Source organism: Diadema antillarum, unplaced genomic scaffold (assembly GCF_040938485.1).
Source record: "Diadema antillarum isolate AM-2024a unplaced genomic scaffold, OU_Dant_1.0 seq00000100_RagTag, whole genome shotgun sequence".
In the NCBI taxonomy this organism is placed as follows: domain Eukaryota; kingdom Metazoa; phylum Echinodermata; class Echinoidea; order Diadematoida; family Diadematidae; genus Diadema; species Diadema antillarum.
The window spans coordinates 1,273,651-1,283,712 of record NW_027271188.1 but is presented as its reverse complement, the minus strand read 5'-3'; the positions used below and the strand labels follow the sequence as shown (position 1 = coordinate 1,283,712).

The 10,062-nt window shown below is 41.2% G+C and overlaps 1 protein-coding gene across 1 annotated transcript; it reads right to left on the bottom strand.

Moving 5' to 3' along the window:
* Window positions 1-540: 540 nt before the first annotated feature.
* Window positions 541-2,437, bottom strand: LOC139726834 (uncharacterized). The gene is made up of 2 exons (XM_071637828.1): window positions 1,909-2,437; window positions 541-867 (listed from the first exon to the last, which is right to left on the bottom strand). The coding sequence occupies exons 1-2, from the start codon at window positions 2,380-2,382 to the stop codon at window positions 736-738; spliced, it is 606 nt and encodes a 201-aa protein (XP_071493929.1). The 5' UTR covers window positions 2,383-2,437; the 3' UTR covers window positions 541-735.
* Between the last annotated feature and the right edge of the window lie 7,625 nt (window positions 2,438-10,062).

Sequence of the window (10,062 nt, the reverse complement as noted above, 5' to 3'; positions counted from 1 at the left end):
ATGAAGTAAAAATTCAGTTCCCAAAATAATTATGTACACATCTTTATGTACATAACTGTTCGGATATAACAAGAAAACTGCCAGTCCAGAGGACTTTGTTATAACGTGAGTCCACTGTACAGGCAACTCCCATTTAACAAAATCCTCGGGACCAGCAGTTTTCTTTCATTATATCAAAATTCTGTTACAGTTGAACAAAGGCAGTGTGCAAAGATGTATAGATGATAATATTGGGACCTGAATTTTACTTCGTTGTACGCAAAATTGTTATATGGGAGTGCACTGTATCTCTTTCAGTAGATACATATTGTATCTAGCCTTGACTCTAATGAGTATTCAACTGTTAAAACATGAAAACAAAATACTGTCCATGCACAAAAAAGAGCAATGAACACATGAAGGACAAACACTGACCTAGAAACATAGAAACTCACTGACATCAAATGGGACATGAAGAATGTCATACCACTGCTCTGCACACTGTTTGAAGTATGAAGTCTTAATCACGTTCTTCATAACATTAAGAGAAATCCCCTTAGATTTAGGTTTCAATGTCATAAAATATCAGCTCAATACATACATCATTTGTTCCATCCTCTATCCAAGTGATTTGAAGTCATGATTTTCTGTTTCCAATCCTTCCATACATCACATATATGTGGATAATAAGCTATCCAGGATCTTGTCTCTCTGTGCTGAACATATCAATGTCTCTCAGAATCAAGTAGCCTACAGCTACTTTGAGGATGCTGCCGATACGATGTCGTCTATTCTTGCATCCCTCTCCTTCTTCATTTTAGCCAGCTCTGTCAGCATATGCTCAAGTGGATCAGGCGGTCTGTGGTAAACTATTTCAGCCGTCAGTTTCTGCAGAGAGAACAGATGCAGAGGCAGATATTGTACTACAAATCTTCCACAAACAATATATGAACACATTTGCTTTGGGTGGTGTGGTTGGTGCATTTCATGGCTTTTATTCATTGGCATGACACAACATATTTGTGCCTAGTTTTTAAAAAAAAAGAAAGAAGTTGTAAGCAGCTACAACTTTCACCTGCCTCTAATTACTCTGCAATAGGTCGTGCAGAGTTTCCTCTTGATATCATTTTCAGCAATGACATAATGTGAGATTTATGTTAAAAGTTGAACAGTTTAAGGTGCACCTGTATATGAATACAATTACAGTGCATCATTATGATGATACTTATGAAAATATTCTGATAGTTTTTAGATCTAATAGCAAAATAGTGTCCTTAGGTACTAGTAGTAGTACCCATCGAGATAGCAGTACAGTGACTGCTTTTGCTTCAATGTTTCAATATGCACACTTCTTTTCTCATGGAAAGGCTGTGGAATCCTGAATCTATAGATACTAGCAGAAGCATGACTATTCTACATATATGTGATGTTATCATCTATATTACCAGGCATATCACTCATCACTGCACTACAGTCACTTGTATTACTTCAAGGATTGCCCTAGTTAGCACAGCATGCAGCCCTACATATCCTACATCATACATGCATGTCCACACTGTCAACACTACCTCATTGGGACACTCTCCTTGTCTTGATTCCTTGAAGTATTTGAGCACTCCCACAACATCACAACAGCACTGCCAGCAGCCTCATACTTTTTAATCATTGGGAAAGAGTTCCTTATGCCCCCCCCCCCCAACTGAATTACTATTTTTTAACTAATAATAAACTAAATAGGCCTAAAGGTTATGCCATTTATGGGAAGACTTCCTTTGGAGACATAACCCTAGCATAACCTTTATTTAGTTTATTATCAGTATTAAAAAAAAAATAGTAATATATTTATTTTGTGCAAATTAGTGGTGGGACATAAGGAACTCTTTCCAAAACGAACAAACGACTTCACCACATGACTGATTGTCAAACTACCTGGAATATCTGCATAACTTTATGTCTCTCCATGTAATTGACGGCTCGCATGTACGGGTCTTCGGGAGGCGCGACGTACTCATCCTCCTTTTCGTCGCCTGCTTCAGAGGGAACATTCGCCAGTTTCTGGCTGAGTGTTTCTAAAGCGTCGTCGCCAAGTTCGTCTCCATTGTCATTTCCATCGAGTAAGGGGCTCTGACTTGCTGATAGTGCTCCCAAGACAGACCTCTCCACGTCTGATATGCTTTGTTCGGGAGCTGTTACGGGACGGGAGTTCTCCTCTGAAGCAGGTGGTGGTGGGTAGAACGCTGCACCACGCGGGCGAGGCTGGGGAGGATCGGGGAAGGAACTCTCTGCCTTTTCGCTGCTTTCTAGTTGCTGGCTGGCTGACGATTCCTCCTGTTTTTCAGTATCATCCTGCCCGAAACTACCTTCTGTCAGTAAGACAGGTTGTTCGCTGGGTTCTGCTGCCATTCCTAATGGCAAACTTAAAAGAATTGTGATTACAGGCAACTTTGAAATATACTAACTTGACAAGATGACTAACGTTATCTCGACAATTCGTTTTGTATACGGCATGCCTGGGTGACGACCCAACATGACCTTTTTCCTGACTTAGACCTAGTTCAATATGTGGTGGGGTAGATGAAATTTTCATTCCGATTGTTGTCATAATTTCCAGTTTTATTCATTAAAATGGCCAACTAAAACTTAAAAATTTACAAATAAAGCTAGATTTCCCCATTTTTCAAATATTTTGCATTCTTTCTCCATTACATACGCTACGCTGTTACTTCTAAACACCCCTCAAAAATGTGCACGAACCCAATTACCACTAACGGTGTTCCTTTGTAGTACGTGAAAACGCCATGCACTCCTGTAATGTGTACACTGTACTGGCCACACGATCGAGGGCCATGTTTTCGTGATCTCGAAACGTGCTGAAGTTCCTTGAAGCGTGTCGATGGTGTACTCAACACCATTCATTTACACACTAAAGTGTCAGACCGTCTTGTTGCATAGCAACGGCGTTGTCTGCCGGACAAGAATTATCTTATCCTCGATCGGGATTATTTACCTGCCACAAAATCAATGTAAATAGGGACGGGGAGCCTTCAATCGAGGGACATCCGCCCAGAGGGTGACAGCACAGGATATGCAGGCGGCAATATTTTGAAGTACATGTAAAGGTCTACTTATTAGTCGGAATTTAACTCAGAGGTTGCGTTGAATTCCATTGTGGAAGATATCTAGGAATCGCAGCCGTCATTTTGATGAAGAATTTTGTGTCGCGGAAATACATTGGCAGTAGTTTAAGCTTCCAACCAAGCAAAAAAAAAAACAAACAAACAAAAACAAAAAAAAAGAAAAAGAGGAAAGACGGAAAGAAGACAAAAAAAGAGAAGAAATTAGAGCAAAATGGCAGACATATTCAACAACAATCACTATGAGGTGGGGGATCTCTGTTGAAAACCAGTAAGCAAGCAAGCAACCATAGATTAGTAAAGCAAGATGAGCAAAAATAGAATTTGAATTTTACACAACAAAATGTTTGTAAAGGGACAACAGATTAGTGAATAATCAGATACAGCGAGAGGCTCTTGCGACAGACCTTGTAATGCAGAAAAAGTAGGGCCTACACTGTCAAAAAAGAAATGTGTGACAAAAATATCATCCACCGCACGGGGGGGGGGGGGGGGGGGGGGAGGGGGGTGACTGCAACCTGAGTGTGCCCTAAGCCATACCACCGAGCCGAGACACTAGGGGAAAAAGGCCGGAGATGAAGTACAAGAATCCAAGTGCTTCTGCAACTATTGTCATTATTGTCGTCCTAAATATTATGTAACAACGTACATAGCCTGTATGGCTTGTTAAAAGAAGATTTCCAGTACAGTTATATAAGTTAGTCTGATAAGAAAGAGTAATCAGCTCATGTACACATCGGTACAAATGACCTTTCTTTTTTTCTCAGTTGGTTAGGCACTTCACTCGTTTTCAAAGCGGCAAAATGCAAAAGCTTGCCCGACGTAACAATTTATGGAATTCATGTTCAAACATATAATTGCGTTGAGATCAGGTGATCAGAATACTCCATCAGTTGACAATTTAGCAGGCATCCATTTCATTGTTTTGTATTGAATGCAATAACAGCCTATAATACGCGTAAAAGTAATCTCATTCATCAACCCTTTGCAAGAACTCAAACTGCCCAAAATTCATTTGTATATGTTTGTATTAGAGAATGGAATAATTTGCCATTGAGAATTAGGTCAGCCTCATCACTATCCAACTTTAAACGTACATGTCGCATCTATCTTGAGGGAAATTTGTAAAACAAGAATTGATCAGGGAAGCTGAATTTAAAAGTATAGTAAAATAGAAAGTATCTATCTGCAATTTCATGTGAATTATATGTATGTGCATGAGCGTTTTTGTGACACGTGTTTGTGTGATTGAATGTGTGTGTGCGCGTGTGTGTGTGTGTGTGCTTGTGTTGCATCTGTCCTATGTAAATATGTTATTATTATACTTCTTGTTAATATGTTTAAAACTTTAGTATGTTTTGCTTTGTTTTATATGTTTATCCGGGACCCCCTTTTTACAAGCTCTGCTTCTTTTGGGGTCCCAAACCATTCATTATTCTAAATGCTGTATCCTTTTGTAAAATGTCAAATGTTTAATGAATTGGTTAAATAAACTTGAAACTTGAAACTTGATATTGCGAAATACCATTCTTGCTGTCAGGTGCAAGTGCTGGCAAGCACCATTTAGATAAGGATCACATGAATAATCATCGCATAACAGATGCTTATCTTAGTGAATTTACAAGCCAAAATGCCTGTTGGTACAAATGACCTTTTTCTGCTCATGCGCAAAGTGGAATTAACGAACTGGTCTATTAGATCCGTGAACTGGGTAAAAATTAGAGAAGCACAATTTTGTAAAGTTTCGCTAATTTCTGCAGAATAGTTGACATGAATATACAAATGAGTGAACTAATGATGTCAGATGATGTCCTCACCTCTCAATTTTCCATTGATCATGTACTTTAAAAAATGGCGAAAATTCAGGCGTTTCTGTAAAGTGCAAAACATGATGTTACTCCTGGTTGAACAACTTCAGAATATTCTTCACTTAGATATATTAGAATTTGAGACTTGGCGTAGATGCATTAGAATGACACACTGGAAATGTCAACATTTTTCTGGCAAGTTATGAGGGTATGACATCATCACTTCACTATTTGCGTATTTATATTGCCTGTTCAAGAACTGTTTCCTGAAATATTAAGCGAAACTTCAAAATGTCATAACTTTCTTGTTTTTAATCCAAATTTGAATAAATTGTCAATGTTGTGCTAAGAAAATTTGATTCCTTCTTTTCAGACTATATCTCTCAACTCAAATGTACAGAAACAAAGTGCAAATTCATTCAAATTTGTGTTCTTTAATACAAATGAGGCACGAATGTCTTGATGATAAATTACTGCACGTGTAGGTTAGCTTTTATTGGTTCCAATAGGAAACCAACAGACACCAGCAAAGCCAACCGAAACCATATATAGGACTAATCGAACATTCTGTTGGCTCCATGGATTCATTGAAACCAGCAGAAAAAAAAGCAACAAACCAGTATAGGACCAATAAGACATATGCCTATACTGATGAACATCCTGTTGGTTTGAAGTCTATGGGTTTCTGATCGTGCTTATACAGGTAAACAATAACTGACGAACTTCTAGACGGAGTTTCTATTGGTTCCAATAGGAAACCAATAAGAACCAACAAAACCAATACTTAATAGATTTTTTTTCTTTTCTTTTTTTTTTTTGGGGGGGGGGGGTTATATAAGGGATTTTCGACCTTGGCTGTCTTATAGTTTTCATAGTTCGGTTCATGTTACTACAGGCAGTAAGAGCCACTTTAACGCGTTTTATAAGGCACCGGCGACACACACACACACACACACACACAAGCACACACGCATACACATACACACACATCAACAATGGCTGTTCTTTCTTCATTTAATTCTGGCTAATCTTGAATAATGACCAGACTCACTGACCGGAGCCAATTAATAATATTCAATGTCTGCCATAATCAGTCACAGCAAGAGTGATTCGAGTAATGATAGACTGTCGTTGCGCTAGGTGTCCATCGTAATGGGTCATAACTATATAATACAATATACAATGTACTAACACTATGATACAACGGCCCCTCAAAGATGGATGCTGGCCACTGGCCGGAACCGCCGAGCCAGTCAAGCAGTGTGAGAGTGTGTGTCAAGGTCTATCGGTTTAGCGGTTCTGACCTCACACACACTTGCAAGATGCATCAGTCATTAAAACGGAAAAAAAAAGGAAAGAGGAGCGAAAGTGATTAAAAATTCATCATGCGTGGAATATGAGAACGGGCACGTCCACATGAACAAAAGATTATCAAATCGGACTAAAAATAACGAATGTCCCTTGCAACCCTGGTCCCTTGAACAAGTCGCGGTCAACTCACCGTCGCGAGTCATGGGCCTTCGTATGACGGCAGATACCCCGGCAGATAGTTCACATCAAGGGGATTTACACCACTGGCGCCATCATGGAAATGAATGTTGGAGCTAAGAAAAGATAATTACAATTAAAAGATAATAATTCAGTCATTTCCGGTCATACACTGTTCATTGTCATTGCACCTGTTAATATTTGCCTGCAACGTTGTCTTTAAAATCGATCGAGCTTTTCTTCCTGAAGACAATCTTGACCTCTATAAATAACAACAGTCAATGATGAATTGACTGAATAAATTATTGGCAAACTTTCATCGGTAAGGGAGGTTATAGTTTATTTCATCACGCTCATGCTTGGCGTGTCTAGAAAGTAATAATATGCAATTTTGACGACGTGAAACGTGACTAAGTTGGCGAAAGTCGCACACTTTTCGGCACGACACTGTCTGGCGACGGGCAGGCCCCCTGTCGGTGGTGAGTCGGCCATGTCGGAGGCCAAACGAAGTGTAATGGTCATCGCCAACTGCTCGACTGAACAATGAAACGAAGAAAATGTCATATTCCACGCCGCGGTTAGCCGAGATGTCGAAGTCATTAAGGGATATTCGGTCACCGGCATTGTACCCGTGACGAGCTGGATAGGCCTAAGTCATTACTGTCGAGTGCAAGGCACCCATAAATGCACACACACAAAAAATCAATCAACCAACAAAAAAACCAAAAACAAAACAAAACAAAACAAAACAAAAACCACACACACAACAATTCCTTTATAAATGAAACAAAGCAGAAACATGCCATATTTTAATCCCTATAATAGTAAAGATATCGTTATTATGTTAGTGGTTCCTGGGGAATAAAAATAGGGTCTACTTTGCAATGTCTCGGTAATACACTCTCGACAGTTGCACCAGAGAAGTGAAAAGAAGTGGAAGAAATCTCTCTGGTCGCACCATGCAAGCTTCAACAGTATAATCCAAGAAATCGTTAAAGTCCAAACACTCATTAAATGTGAATATTAATTGAAATAATACCAATAATGAAGAAATACTGCAACAATAATTTTCCTTCCCTGGAATTCGGTTTTTCGTTCATGCAGAGAGCACAGACATTCAACCGCGTTGACATGGATTGTAGCCCTACTATTCTGTAGTTGCTTATTCATTCATTAGGAAACATTTGAAATTAAACTTGAAATAAAAAATAAGAAATAAAACTAGGCCTTTAGGTCATTGACTCTATATATCATTTGAATGTGAACCTGACAAGAGAAACTACGGCTAAAGGCCACTGATATGCAGAGACTCCAACTCTCCCGTTTTCGATGGGAGATCTCCCGCCGAAAACCCTTTTTTGGGGGGGCAAAATCTCCCGTTTTCCCGTTTGAGATTTAATTTCTCCCGCCCTGGCTCTTTGTCTCCCGTTGGAAGGGATTTCTTACTTATTTCTATCGTATGTTGAAAAAATAAGCCTTAGATAGCACAAGAGAGAATCTAGAACCCTAGGAACTTCGCGCTTCGCACACATCAAGTTGGAGTCTCCCGTTTGCTAGGGGTTTCAGGCGGGATAATCTCCAGATCAGAAGGTGCTTTGGGTTGGAGTCTCTGGATATGCCACGCATGATTGAGCACTGCGTCATAAAAGGTCTGTGCTTATACATGGGAGGTAGGATTGGGATATAAAGGGAATCACTGTTATGGGACAGACCACTGGGCCCCCTGATGACCTCTTATCCCACCACAATCTAAAAAGTGGAAAAATAACTACTGAAATTGCTAATGAAAACCGAGTAGTTAAAGCTAAAATCACAATGATTTTGTCATTACGTACCTAATGCCGTTTGATAATTTTCGTTGAGACTATAGGGCTTTTTACACTTGTAAATTTTTGCTTAGCCCCGGACCAACGGTGGGGCTAAGGGGGGGGGGGGGGGCCTTAGCCCCACCGTTGGTACGGGACTATCCTTAGCCCACTTTCTGTTTACACTCGTTTTTGCCAAAGTGGGCTAGCCCCACCGATAGTACGGTACTATCTGGCCCTGTAAAATAGCAGGGGTTAGCACCGCAATTGCGGTGCTAGCACCGCAATTGCGGTGCCAAGCAAGTGAGTGTAAACAGAACGAAAAAAATAATCCTGGGCTAAGCGACGGAGACGAAGTCCGACCCTCACTGACCAATCAGAAACGAGGTAATCAAGTGCTGCCGGTGCGTGCGTGTACGTGTACAGTACACAGCGTAATTATGAATATTCATGTGGTTTGGAAAGTCCGGGGCTAAGAAACACGAGTGTAAAAAGGTCAGTTTTCTCCTTAGCCCCGGACAAGAGATAGTACGGGACTAATTGGCGAGTGTAAAAAGCTGAAAAAATTGGTACGGGACTAACGATAGTCCTGGGTCAGAGAAAGTCCGGGGTTAAGAAACACAAGTGTAAAAAGCCCTTATGTGAATGTAGGCCTAATCTGAAAGCTATACTGCAACCGTTGAACGCAAACTTAGATTTAGTAACCTGTTCGTGTGCGAAAACGGAAAATACAGTAGATGCGTAAAATTATTTTTTAGGTGAACAATTCTCAGCTTTTAGATTTTTTTTTTTTCGAAAACGGAAAATACAGTTATTAATGCGTAACCAGTGGTGGAATCAACAAATTTTTGCTTTACACCTTTTAATCTTCCTTTCCGATCCCCCCTTTCTTTTTCAAGGGGGGGGGGGGGGGGGCACCCCCTCTCCCTCCGGCGCCGGACTGTGCCCTATTGGTGGTCCACAATAATGATTACTAGTATAGATCTGACTTTTCTTCTTCTTCTTCTTCTTTTAAAAGAATACAGCGTATACAGTACCAATATCAAGAGAACATTGAGTCAACATCAGAGTTAGCGTGCAGTGAAATGGGGATTCAGAGCTAGCAACCATGGAGCTACGTTTGTAGCTCCGTGAGCGTACTTACCCTACACTCTAACGCGAGTGCCCCCCACCCCCCCCCCAGGCCCTCCCCTCCCCCGATAATAGGGCGCACGTACGTAAAGAGTAAGAGTTCTGTTAGACCAGGAGCTGGCTGCTGGTCAATTTACCCCATCAAGCCCAAAAGGTTTGACCCCTCAAAGTTACTGGGGCCACCCCCCTCATTACAAAACTGGGCGTCAGCCTGATACCTGAGGGCGGGGTCGTCCCCCAGGGACCCCCCCAAAATGGCCCCCGGCGGGTGTAATTTACCCCATGGAACCCATGGACCAAACCTGGTCTAAAAGAATGGCCTAGGGGTGTACATAATAAAAATATAAAAACTGACAAAATATCTGGTCGGGAAAGGGGTTGCCAGACCGTCCCCCCTGGGCCCCCCCCCCCCCCCCCCCCTGGCGGGTGTAATTTACCCCACGCAGCCCATGCACCAAACTTGGTCCAATGAAAGTACTATGGGTGTACATAATGAAAATATAAAAACTGACACGATATCTGGTTGGGAAAGGGGTTGCCAGATCCCCTCACCCCCACCCCCCCCCCCCCCACCACCGCCCATTGCGCCCCTTCGTGGGTTTAATTTAGCCAACAGCACCCATGGATCAAATTTGGCTGGGGGAAAGTAGGCCCCACTATGGGTGTGCAAAAAATAAAGATAAAAGCTGACAAAATATCTCACTTACAAAGAGTAAT

Excerpts from the sequence above, each read along its gene's own strand:
- LOC139726834 (XM_071637828.1), bottom strand. The coding sequence starts at position 2,382 with ATGGCAGCAGAACCCAGCGAACAACCTGTCTTACTGACAGAAGGTAGT. Across the intron at positions 868-1,908 it reads AAGTTATGCAGATATTCCAG|AAACTGACGGCTGAAATAGT; the intron begins GTAGTTTGACAA and ends TTCTCTCTGCAG.